General features: G+C 55.9%; 2 protein-coding genes across 2 annotated transcripts in view; one reads left to right on the top strand and one right to left on the bottom strand.

Moving 5' to 3' along the window:
- The window catches only part of POLE (DNA polymerase epsilon, catalytic subunit), a 43,333-nt gene extending 38,601 nt beyond the window's left edge, over positions 1-4,732 (top strand). The window contains exons 45-48 of the mRNA XM_021692286.2: positions 2,848-3,048; positions 3,379-3,504; positions 4,163-4,252; positions 4,374-4,732. Of these exons, the coding sequence (XP_021547961.2) occupies positions 2,848-3,048; positions 3,379-3,504; positions 4,163-4,252; positions 4,374-4,487 (531 nt within the window). The 3' untranslated portion in view covers positions 4,488-4,732. The remainder of the gene's footprint in view (positions 1-2,847; positions 3,049-3,378; positions 3,505-4,162; positions 4,253-4,373) is intronic.
- A 2,963-nt stretch (positions 4,733-7,695) lies between these two features.
- P2RX2 (purinergic receptor P2X 2) lies at positions 7,696-10,547 on the bottom strand. The gene is made up of 11 exons (XM_021692282.1): positions 10,372-10,547; positions 10,129-10,264; positions 9,966-10,037; positions 9,790-9,865; positions 9,623-9,719; positions 9,387-9,467; positions 9,140-9,278; positions 8,619-8,749; positions 8,356-8,446; positions 8,153-8,218; positions 7,696-8,046 (listed from the first exon to the last, which is right to left on the bottom strand). Exons 1-11 carry the CDS (start codon positions 10,545-10,547, stop codon positions 7,696-7,698), a joined length of 1,416 nt encoding a protein of 471 aa, XP_021547957.1.
- Positions 10,548-12,474: the final 1,927 nt, after the last annotated feature.

Raw genomic sequence — 12,474 nt, 5'->3', positions numbered from 1 at the left:
CAGGGCTGGATCGATGCGGGGCTGGATCACACAACCCTGAGATGATGACCTGAGCCAAAATCAAGAATTGGAAGCTTAACCGACTGAGCCACCCAGACACCCTTTAATTTATCGATTTTTTTTAATGGGTTGAGCTTTTGATGTCATATCTAAGAGTGGGGGAGGGGCAGAGGGAGAGAATCTTCAAGCAGAGCACAGAGCCCAATTTGTGGTGGGGGGGAGTGGCTCGATCCCACGACCCATGAGATCACGACCTGAGCCAAAACCAAGAGTCGGAGGCTTAACCGACTGAGCTACCTAGGCACCCTTGAGTTAATTTTCATACAGTGTGCATGTTGCAGGTTGAGGTTTATATTTCTGCATAATTGTGTCTAATTATCCCAGTACTGTTTATTTGAAAAGATTGTTCTTTCTCCATTGAATAGCCTTTGTATCTGTTTCAAAACTTAACTGGTCATATACATGTGTGGGTCTTTTTCTGGATCTCCATCAATCTCATTGTCTGTTTTCCAGCACCACATTGTCTCGATTTATGTAACTTTATCAGTAAGTCTTGAAACCAGATAGTGTGAATGCCTCAACTTTATTTTTTTTTAAATTGCTCTTATTCTATCTAGTTCCTTTGCTTTCCATATAAATTTCTGAATCCGCGTATCAGTTTCTACCCAGAAAAAAAAATCCTTTTAGGATGTTGATTGGAGTCATTTTAATCTATAGATTATTTTAGAGAGAATTAACATCTTAGTGCTGAGACTCTTAATTCATGAACTACTGTATCTTTCTATTTATCTGGGTCATCTTTGGTTTTCTTCATCAGTGTTTTGGGGTTTTCAGCATATAAATATTGCACACATTTGCACCTGAGGCTTTCAGGTTGTTTGATGCTATTGTGAGGGCACTTTTTTAAACTTCAGTTTCCAGTTGTTCACTGCTACTGTATAGAGATACGTATACAATATTTGTGTATATATATATCTTAAAGATTTTATTTATTTGACAGAGATAGCGAGAGCAGGAACACAAGCAGGGGGAGTGGGAGAGGGAGAAGCAGGCTTCCCACTGAGCAGGGACCCCGATGCGGGGCTTGATCCCAGGACCCTGGGATCGTGACCTGAGCCGAAGGCAGATGCTTAACAACTGAGCCACCCAGGCGCCCCCAATATTTGTATATTGACCTTGTATCTTGCATCACCTCTTTTTTATCCATTCGTCAGTGGACACTTGGGTTGCTTCCATAATTTGGCTATTGTAAATAATGCCACAGTAAATATAGGGGTGCATGTGTCTTTTTCAATTAGTGTTTTAGTTTTTTTAAGTAAATATCCAGTAGTGGAATTACTGAATCTTAAGGTAGCTCTATTTTTAATTTTTTGAGGAACCTCCATGCTGTTTCCACAATGGCTGCACCAGTTTGCATTTCCATCAACTCCACATCCTTACCAACACCTGTTATTTCTTGTGTTTTTTATTTTAAATATTCTGATAGGTGTGAGGTGATACCTCATTGTGGTTTTGATTTGCATTTCCCTGGTGATGAGTGAGGTTGAGCATCTTTTCATGTGTCTGTTGGCCATCTGGATATGGCACTGATTTTTGAATATTGATCCAGCCTTGCATTCCTGGGGTAAATCCCACTTGGTCAGGATGTGCTATCCTTTGTGTGTATTGGTGGGTTTGGTTTGCTGGTTATATTACTGGGGATTTTTGAGTGCACGTGATGGCTGTTGGTGTGCTGTTTTCTTGTACTGTGTTTGTCTGGTATCAGGGTGATGTTAGTCTCATAAAATGAGTTTAGATGTGTTTCCCTTTTGTGTTTCCTAGAAGATATTATGCAGATATTGTTTGTTCCTTAACATTTAGTAATTCGGGGCGCCTGGGTGGCTCAGTCGGTTAAGCGACTGCCTTCGGCTCAGGTCATGATCCTGGAGTCCCGGGATCGAGTCCCACATCGGGCTCCCTGCTCAGCAGGGGGTCTGCTTCTCCCTCTGCCCTCTTCCCTCTCGTGCTCTCTGTCTCTCATTCTCTCTCTCAAATAAATAAATAAAATCTTAAAAAAAAAACCAAAACATTTAGTAATTCACTAGTGAAATCTCTTTTCATTTTTTTCTCTTTAATCCAATCCAGTTTTTTCAATCAGAAATAGGTAATCTGTATGTTTTTAAGCCTAACAGGTTGTTGATCCTCATTGTACATACTTGCAGATTTACCTGCTTGCCTCACTGGATAGGGTGGTGGGCTTCAAGTTTGACTAACAGCAGTTCTCTCAAAAATGTCTTCTAAGTGGTGTTAGGTTCTGTGGTGCTTTTGGCACTGACCTGGGTGTGGGAGAGGTCTCCGAAGAGGTCTGTCCTGTGCTTGCCTCTCCTTCAGGGACGGGGGTCAGATGCCTCATCGTGGCTCTGCACCTACCACGAGAGCCAGACTCCCAGCACCAGCTGCACAGGCTCTAGCAGGAGGTTGAAGAGGCTTCTCTGGGCTGGCGTGGGACTGCCCCCACCATTGGGGGTTGGAATCACCCACCCTACAAATGAGATTGTCAAGTCCCATCGATCTAGGACTGCAGTCAGTGAGGAGGAAGGAGTCAGTAGTATGCCCCAGAGTCCCCTGGAGCTGACGGAGACCACGAGACTTGGGATCGGGGCAGGGCCTCTGCGCGGAGGGCCCCACACTGAGGAACCACTGGTGTAGACGCTGCGGCTCCCCTCCTCTGACACGTCCATCAGGAAAAGGGAGGGTGAGGTGATGCTGAGGAGCTACAGCTTTAAGAGTCCCCCACAGGCTTTTCCAGTCCTGACAGAGCAGGGAAGCCCAGAGAGCCATCCCTGACGCAGGCTCTTTTCTCTGAAGGTTCTGTCTCTGGACACGAACATCACAAACCAGGTGAACAAGTTGAACCGGGACCTGCTTCGCCTGGTGGACGTGGGCGAGTTCTCGGAGGAGGCCCAGTTCCGAGACCCCTGTCGTTCCTACGTGCTTCCTGAGGTCATATGCCGCAGCTGTAACTTCTGCCGGGACCTGGACCTGTGCAGAGAATCCTCCTTCTCTCAGGTGGGCGGCCGCCGAGTTAGGGATAATCCTAACCCTCACGGCGCCGGGTCCTTGTGGCCGCTGGGTCCTCGCAGCACTGGGTCCTCACGGCGGAGTCAGGACGGAGGGGCTACAGTGCCCCCTCTTGAGCCCCCCTGCGAGTTCTGATGTAAAAGGCACTCTGTGCCGCATACCAGAGTGGTGTCCTCGTAAACACGCCTGGCGGTGACCTCAGTGTGGGCCAGCAGCCCCCACCTTCCCCTCTCGCGCCACCTCGTCCCTCCCCAGCCCTGGGGGAGGCTGAGCAGAGGCTGAGCAGAGAACTGACGGGCCCCCTCCTCCTCTGCCTAGGACGGGGCTGTGCTGGCTCAGTGGCTCTGCTCCAACTGTCAGATTGCCTATGACACATCAGTCATCGAGATGGCTCTGGTGGAAGCCCTGCAGAAGAAACTGATGGCCTTCACCCTGCAGGACCTGGTGAGCAGTGGGCCTGGCACTGGGGACTGCCCTCCAGTGGGCAGAGGCCTTCTGGGTAAGCGATTGGCACCCAGGAGAAGCTACGGGTGTGCACACTTCTCAAGTCATGACCTGGTCCTCTGAGGTGACCACCCCTTGGTTCAGGCGTCGTCCTTTTGACTCATTCTTACAGCATCTCTGGGGTTCCTACGGGGGCCAGGTGCTGGCCTCACGGATCTTTCATTGTAGTGAGAGGGGATAGACCGTGAGCAGACGATGTGTAAGTCATGGTGAGCGTAAAGAGAATGGACGGGGGAGAGAGAGACAGGGAAGTTTTCAGCATTGGATGGAGGGATGTTCCCACTGAGTGGGGACATCTGAGCCGAGATCTGAGGAGCTGTGATGGAGTGGGGAGACCCGAGGACGGAGCAGGGGTGAGGAGCTCCCAGGACTCAAGAGTCAAGGGTGCAGTGCTCACACCGAGGGTGTTAGGAAGCACCTGGCACGTTTGGATAGATCCTGTTGCAGAGTCTCGCATTTTATTCATAGTTGAGCTGAAGGCCATGGCAGTGGAAGGCAGGGAGGGCTGGTCGAGTGAATGTGCTCAGCGGCTGACCACTGCTGGCCGCGACTGGCCTGGGCAGGGGAGACTCCTGACCAGGGCTGCTCCTCGTTGCAGATCTGCCTGAAGTGCCGGGGCGTGAAGGAGACCAACATGCCCGTGTACTGCCGCTGTGCGGGGGGCTTTGCCCTCACCATCCACACCAAGGTGGGGCTCCCACAGCCAGCCAGCCCTGCTGCCCTTTCCCGTCTGCCCACATCTGCTTCTACACCTACACGCCGGGGCCTCCTCTGGAACCGGGTCTCACTGTGACTTCTCATTTCTGCAGGTCTTCATGGAGCAGATTGGAATCTTCCGGAACATTGCCCAGCACTATGGCATGTCATACCTCATGGAGACCCTGGAGTGGCTGCTGCAGAAGAACCCTCAGCTGGGCCATTAGCAACTTGAGCAGCGTCCGCCTTCTCTGCCCTGACCTCCCAAACTTGTGGCCATGTCCAGGACGGAGCAGCAGGGAACACCAGCCTCAGGGAGCTTCGGGGAGCGGTCACGGGGCCCAGGAGAGAACTTACCTCTGGGTTCCCTGGGTCCCCAGCTGTGGTCAGGGCAGCCCACTCTGGGCCTGAGCAGTGTTCCCAGGGAGGGGCCCCAGGACTGTGTCTTGCTGACTAAACAGCCCTCCCTGCTGCTCAGGGGGGTCTCTGGGCAGAGTTCCTGAGGGTAGCCTAGTGGGAGTTTGCGCCCCTGGTTTTTGATCACTTGTTACCACAGAGAACACGTCCGATAGCTTGACACCAGCAGGATTTGGACCATTTCCAGGGAATCCAGAGCTGAACCCCGTGGGGACCTGGGCGTCTTTCACACGATGAGTTCCCGGGACTTGGGCTTCTTGTCTGGAAACTTCTTGGTCAGAGTAGGGTCTGCAGGGGTGGGGGCTCCCATGACAACAGTCCTGTCTGCAGCAGCGAGACTGGAATCTGGGGTGTGGTGCCCCTGCCCGCTGACCCACCTGTGCTGTGAGGAGCCGCCCCGGCTACACGTGCTGGTCTCAGTGGCGGGGAGCCCAAGGCCCAGGGGAGGGACAGTGCACACCATCTGTCAGACTCTCACGTCGTGTCTTGTGCGTGGGTTTGAGGAAAACATTTCTTCACGTGCAAGGTTTTAGGTTTTTCCCTTCAGTTCGGAGGGGTCTACGTCTTGGGGAGAGACAGAAACAGCATCAGCAGCTTTGTTGGGGTTGCGTGGTTCTGTTCTGGCTGCTCAGTGTCAGGGATTGGTCCAAGCCTTCTGACCCTGGTGGGGCCTGCCCGACCTCCAAAGGCTAAGCGGGGCATGCAAGCCCTGGGCCTGCTGCCCTCACCTGCCCATGGCAGAGCCGGTTAGAGCTGTGGCCTCCTTAACGCTGGATGCCTGCCACCAGTGTATTCGGAGCTGGGTGAGGCCAGAGAGGTGGGGCCTGGCCCTTAGCTCTCCCTGCAGGTTGGGCTGGGCAAGGGGAGAGGCCCAGGCCGTGGGGGGCCTGCCTTTCAGTAACCTCGGGAAGACTGCTGAGCAGCTGCTTCCGCTGTTATGTTGGCGGCCCCAGAAGACCGACTCCAAACTTGGTTTCTAACTAAATGGGACTGGAAGCAGAAAAGGAACGGCAGAGTTGGTAAGGCGACAGCAGACCCCAAATGAGCAGCCTCAGGGGAAGCCCTGTGTGAGCTCTCCGCCGCTGTGGGCTCTGGAGCCTGGCTTAAATTCATCCTTGTTGCCTAACTTCTCAGTATTATACTGTGAACTTCATTTTATTCTTTGAATTTTACATTTTTTGAGATTTTTACGTGTGTATGTGCGAGGTGTCTCAGTCTCTACACGGATGGAAGGAGGAGTAGCTAACATCGGTCCAGCTGGGTGCATTAGCCCCTGGGTACTGAAATTTGGGTGTGTCTAGGCCCCATGGCCACAAGAAACCCAACACTGGCTGGAAGGTGGATAGAGCCTGCCTCAGCCCCCAGATGGAGATCAAATCAAATTAGGGCTGGGTGGGGGAGGAGGGGGCTGACCAGGCTTCCTGGAAGTGGAGCCAGAGAAGTCCCAGAGGGGGGTGGGGTGGGGCTGAGGGCCTGCACACCCACCCCCACCCCCAGTCCCTGCAGCAGGGTGGCTCCTGCAGAGGCCAGCTTAGGGCCTGGGGCATTTGGGGCAGCTGAGGGCCCCAGGGTCACTCTCCTGCTTGGGAATGGGAAACCTGAACCCCTGGCCATGGTCCTTGAGCTGCAGTCCAGCCCCAACTGGAAAAGCCAGTTTCTCCAAAACTAGAGCTGGATGTCAGCAAGCCAGGCACCTAGGATGTTGCAGGCCCTTCGGTGACAGTGGGGTCCTCACCCCAGGGATGGGAGGGTCTGCAGTGGGGGCTTCTCAGGTGTGTGTTATTGCTGGCCTAGGTGGGTGTGGGCAGGTGGGAGGCCCGGCTCTGGCCACCTGCCAGTGTCACTTGGACTTGGGGACTCGGGAGCTGGGCAGGGTCTGAGCCCTCACTGGACCTTGGAAGTGGTGGGATCCTAGCCAAGGTGATCTGTGCAAAGCATGCCCGTGCTGCCTCAGACCTGTGTTCGCCATCCCCGTTGCTAGGGAAACCACCGTCCAGCCAAGTTCTGGCAACCCCTCAAGGGGGGGCCTGGCCAGACAGGCACCAGGCGGAGTCGCTGGATGTAATGACCAGTGTGGCATCTCTGGGCGTGCTAGCCAATTATCTGCAGGCCTGACCTGCTGGTGCCGGCCCGTGCACCTCCTAACCTGGCCCTGCCCTGTCCATCCCCATCCCCAGCACCAAATTCCTGCCCTGCCCACCCTGTTGTAAGTGGGGGCTGGGATGCTCGCACAGGTTTGGAGCAAGAGCCAGTGTTTTCCTTAGTACGACTCTCCTCACCTGCCCTCTGGCTCCCCTTCTCCAGAGTCCCCATCCTGTCCCATATTTTGAGGCTTAGGTTTGGGGTGACACCCCCACCCCCAGGAAGCTGGTAAGCAAGCTAACTGCAGGGCAGGTGCTGGGACAAGTTGAGTTCCTCATGCACCGTCAGTCTCTGCCCACCCCCATGGCCCCCCTGGTCAGATGTCACCATGACCTGGCTGGACATGGGGGTAGACATGCCTGTGCAAACTCCGCACCCAGGCTGGTTAGAGGGGAGACAGGACCAAGGGCGCCCACAGCTCCCACATGCAAGGACCCTCCTACATGTTTGTCTTCAGGGCCTCCAGATGCTTTTCCTGAAAAATGAGGCCAGAGGTTCTGGTCACACGTTTATTGGATTCTGGGTATGTGGTTTCTTGCTATGAAGCAAGCAAGGGGTGTGGGCGGGGAGGGGTGAGACGCTGGGGAGGAAGAGGCAGGAGTCTGCCCCTCCCTCCCTTCAGACCTGGGGGAAGTTGGGGGGCCAGCCAGGGTCAGGGTGCCACCCACTTTGTGTCGGCCCATTGCCCGGTTGCACGGGGGTCTTGTGGTTCCCAGGTTCTCACAGTGTTGAGGTGCGAGGGCAGGGTCCCAGGTGCACTGTGCAGGTCTCCGTGGGCTGCCAGGGGAGCTGGGGCTCGGTCTCTTGGGACCACAGACTTAAGGGCCCTACCAGGCAGAGCCTTTGAGACAACATGATGGAAGGTGTGTGGTGGGCTCAGAGCTGGGCCAAACCTCGGGGGTCTGTGAGTGTGGAGTCCTGCCGGGAAGGTTCGGAGGTGGACAGCTCTGGTTCTGCAGTCTGCTCAGGAGGGTCCACCATCTGCTCGGATGGGGCAGAGGTGGGGCAAAGCCATGGGGGCGGGGCAGCCAGAGCTTGGCCTGCCTGGCCTGGGTCTGCAGAGCAGGGATGGGGTGGGGGAGGGGCCTGGCCCAACACAAGAGCCAGAGTCACAGGCCAGCTACCAGGGGAGCGTCTCGGCGTGCACACCTTGTCAAATTTCTTATGGCTGTACACCTTGTTTTTGTTCATAAATGTCAGCAAGATCCAGTCACACAGGAAGGAGCCCTGGGCCAGCAAGACCCACATGTGAGGGCCTAGGAGACACCACCCCTCCCGCTCCCACTACCAAGGACCCCCTCCCCTGCCCAGTGCCCAGCATGCATTTCCTTACCACCCCGATGGAGGTCAGTGCTGTGGCCAGATTAATGATGGTGGGAATCAGGCTGAACTTCCCTGCCTTGGGAGGGGAGGCGGCCTTAGATGGTTGCCGGGCCTGGGGCAAGTGGGGCTCAAGGGAGGGTGGGGGAGATGGGGCTGTGCCAGCTCAGCCCTGGGCCTGCCTGAATCCTTGGTAGGCAGAGCAGGCTGGTTTACCTGTCCATGCACGATGACGTCAATGCGGATCCCATAGGCCTTGATGAGTGTGCGGGTGGTGCTGCCGTTTATCTTGTAGTATTTGGCAAACCTGGGTAAGAATGACTGGAGCATGGTGGTGGGTGCTCACCCATCACCCAAGATGGGACGCTCCAAAACGCCACCAACCCCGGGGCACCTGAACTTTTGAGTGCCTGCCCTGTCGTTTTGGAGCCCCCACAGCCAGGGCAGACGAGAACCCAGGCATCCCAAGGCCAAGGTACCTGAAGTTGTAACCAGATGAGGCTGGGACGTGCTTGGGGTCAAGCCTCCGGAAGGAGTACTTGGGATTGCACTTTGACGCTGACAGGTCCAGGTCACAGTCCCAGTTGATGATGACCCCAATGACGCCACCCTGCCCGGAGTAGGCGCAGAGATGGGTGTCAGGGAGGGCACACAGAGGACCCTCGAGGGCCGTGGGGTCCTGCCCTGAGACTGCATATGGGGTGCTCATCTCGGGGCACCTGGGACAGCTCCAGGCTGAGAGCTGGGGTGCTTGGGGAGTGCCCTGCTTCTGAAGCATGAGGGGACACTGGTGGCCAGCTGTGTGACCAGGAGTTAATAATTTAGCAGGAGCCATGCATGCCCAGATGGGTTGGCCGATCGTGTTTCTCCTTCATCTGCCTGAAGAGGGCCAGGGTTGGCCAAGACTGCAAAGGGGGTTGGCAGACCCTTCGTCTGCAAGTAAGGGCCAGCATCTGAAAGGAGAGCTGACTCCCCCACTGTCCCTCGGCTGCCCCCTCACCGTATGTGCCAGCTCTGTGAAGTTCTCCCCTGCCTGTTCCACAATGAAGCCCAGCTTGAAAATGGGACAGTAGAGGTCAGAGACCTCGTCAAACGTGCAGCGTTTCAGGTAGCCGTCCTTCCGGTGCTCTATGTTGCCCCTGCGGACAGGGCCCAGCAACGTCAGTGCTCTGTACCCACCAACAGCACGCTCCCTGGAGGTAGCTCCCATCCCTAGCTCACTGTCACCATACCCTAGTGGCTCTTACTTGGAGAACTGGAATTTAGGGTAGTGGATGCTGTTCTTGATGAGGATGGTGAAATTTGGGGCCATCTTGCCGAGAAATTGGCTGAGGAGGCACAGACTGGATGTGTTTAGTCTTCCCGCCCCAGTCCCCCTCCCCAGCACATCCCGGCTCTGCTCAGTGAGGAGAGAAAGGAGGGAAACAGTCGTGCTGGGATGTCAGCGGGGGCCCAGGTAGGTGGGGTCACCTGGGGAGCACACCTGACAGAGGCCCCATCTTCCACCGGGCACCAGCCCGACACCTCGCAGGTCTTGGCTGAGCCTTGGTAGTAGGGCACGCAGCGCCCGGTCCGCAGGCCTGCAGGCAGACGTGCGCTCAGCGGGCGAGGAGCGCCGCCCCGTCCCACCCCCGGCTGGCGTGCACTGACCGTTTCCCAGCATGTCCAGCTGCCCGGCCACGCAGTCCTTGTCCGAGTCACAGGTGGCGTTGCTGACCCTCATACTCTAGGGAGGAACCGGCTTGGTCAGGAGCCCCACACCTTCTGGGGCAGGCACAGCTGGGTCCCCTCCCTCCGCCCCAGCTCTGCCCTCCACCTGGCCTCACCTCTGGACAGGTTCCGAGGGTCTGGGCGGGTGTGACCTCAATCCTGGTGATGATGCTGAACACGCTGCCTCCCTGGGCTCAGAAAGAGGGGATGGTCGGCCAAGGCGGGCAGCGCAGACACCCCTCGCTCCTTCCCGGGGGCGCGCGGGGCGGGCAGCCACACCTCGGGGGGCTTCACGTACTCCTCCACGTCCCACACTTTGTGTTCGGAGAAGGTGATGCCCTTGACCTTGGTGATGACGGAGCTCTCGGGGCCCGTCTCGCTGTCCTGGTAACTCTTCTGCACGATGAACACGTACCTGCGGGACGGGCAGGGCCGCTCTGGAGGCGACCCGGGACCCTCCCCCGCCGCTCCCCGTGGCTCCGGGCCCCGGCGCCCCCGCGCCCCCGGCCCAGCCGCACCCACCACACGAAGTAGAGCAGGATGAGCAGCTGCACCGCGCGGTACACGACGCCCAGGCGCCGGTTCTTCACCACGATCACCTTGGGTGTCTCGTAGTCCCAGAACGCCGACCAGCAGCCCCGGGCCAGAAGCCTGGCCGCGTCCGCCCTCGCGGGGGGCTTGGGCTCGGCGGCAGCCATGGCCCAGAGCTCCGCCAGGGGCGCGACGCGGCGCGCACCCTGCGGACTAGGGGAGCGGACAGGGGCGCCCCGCGGCACCGCCCCGGGGCGTGGCCTGGCGCGCCCCGCCCCGCCCCCACCCCGCCGGGGCCGGGGTCTGGAGCGCGCGGGGGCGCACCTGGCACGTGCCGCCAGGTGGGCCCGGTGCTGGCAGAGCCGAGGCGGCAGCCTGCGCCCCACCGCGCCCGCGGAGGGCCCGAGGATGCACCGGGCCCGCACGTCCCTGGGGAGGATACAGAGCCACCGGGGGACTTGGTTGAGATGCGGGTGGAGGACGCGGCCGGGCTCCGCCGGTCTCCTCGCGTCTCCAGCGGCGTCTGACCGCGGCGCGCGCCCAACCCTAACGGCCGTCCCTGTTTGATACAGTTTTCCCAGCTTTATTGAGATACAATTGACTTATAACGTGGTGTGCATGGTGTGAGTTTAAGGTGTACGAAGAGGTGATTTCCGAAGGGCAGTCCTTGATGCCTGCGCCGCTGCTCAGCAAGGACACCCTCCCGGCCGGGTTCACGCAAACCCTGGGCCCTTGCTTTGCCCAAACAGCCCCTTTGCTGGGTCTAGGGACGCGCTCGGAGCCACTCAGCTCGAGCCCCCTCCTCCGCCCGATCGCCCAGCCCTCGCGTCTGTCCTGGACTTCGGCTAGGGCTCCCAACTCTGCTTTTATCCACTTCCAATCCATTTCTGTTTTCTTTGCAAACCAAAGTTGTTTTTTTCCTTGAGACTTTTTTTTTTTTTAAAGATTATTTATTTATTTGAGAGAGAGAGAGAGACAGAGCATGAGGGGGGGAGGGGCAGAGGGCGAAGCAGACTCCCTGCCGAGCAGGGAGCCGGATGTGGGACTCGATCCCGGGACTCCAGGATCCTGACCTGAGCTGAAGGCAGTCGCTTAACCAACTGAGCCACCCAGGCGCCCCTTCCTTTAGACTTTTTTATCTACACCCCATTTCATTATTTTGGAGCAAATCCCAGACATCATAGTATTTCACAAAATGATAAATTTCTTACACCTTTATTTAGGTAAAATTCACTTAGCATCTAATTAACCATTTTAATGAACAGATTGTTTAATGAACAATTAAACAGAGCGTTGTGCAACCACCATTATCTACTTCCAAAACATTCTTATCATCCCCAAATAAACTCCCTGTTTTCTCCCCCTCCCACCAATCTCCTTTCTGTGGATTTATCTCTTTTGGATATTTCATATAATGGAATCATACAATATTTTTCGTTTTGTGTCTGCCTTCTATCACTAGGCATAATGTTTCCAAGGTCCATCCAGGTTGTAGCATGTATCGATACTTAATTCCTTTTTATGGAAGAAGACTATTCCTGTGAGTGATTATTCCACAATTTATCTACTCATCTTTGGATAGACGTTTGGGTGTTTCCACCGTTTGGCTCTTGTGACTAGTGCTGTTATGAATGTTTGTGTACAAGTATTAGTTTGAACACCTGTTTAAAATTCTTTGGGTATATAGGAGTGGAGTTTCTGGGTCACATGGTAATTCTGTGTTTCACTTTTTTTTTTTTTAAGATTTTTATTTATTTATTTAACAGAGAGAGAGAGCACAAGTAGGCAGAGCGGCAGACAGAGGGAGAGGGAGAAGCAGGCTCTCTGCCAAGCAGGGAGCCCGATGCAGGGCTCAATCCCAGGACCCTGGGATCACGACCTGAGGCGAAGGCAGCCACTTAACCGACTGAGCCACCCAGGCGCCCCTGTGTTTCACTTTTTGGGAAATCCCTATACGGTTTTCCAAGCAGCTGAACCACTTTCATTCCAATCAGCAGTGTATGAGGGTTCCAATCTCTGCACATCCCCGCCAAGATTTGTTAGTTTCAGCTCATTTACTCATTGCCATTCTAGTGGGGGAAGTGGTATAACTTG

This window comes from Neomonachus schauinslandi, chromosome 14 (assembly GCF_002201575.2).
Source record: "Neomonachus schauinslandi chromosome 14, ASM220157v2, whole genome shotgun sequence".
Lineage (NCBI taxonomy): Eukaryota > Metazoa > Chordata > Mammalia > Carnivora > Phocidae > Neomonachus > Neomonachus schauinslandi.
The sequence above is the reverse complement of the archived record's forward strand: the minus strand, read 5'-3'. Positions and strand labels throughout refer to the sequence as shown.

What these genes read in the sequence shown, in the direction of transcription:
- P2RX2 (XM_021692282.1), bottom strand. Translation starts at nt 10,547, where the DNA reads ATGGCTGCCGCCGAGCCCAAGCCCCCCGCGAGGGCGGACGCGGCCAGG. An exon ending in AGTACGTGAAGCCCCCCGAG is followed by an intron (nt 10,038 to 10,128) that starts GTGTGGCTGCCC and finishes TTCTGAGCCCAG; the next exon opens with GGAGGCAGCGTGTTCAGCAT. An exon ending in CACTGACCTCCATCGGGGTG is followed by an intron (nt 8,047 to 8,152) that starts GTAAGGAAATGC and finishes TTGCTGGCCCAG; the next exon opens with GGCTCCTTCCTGTGTGACTG.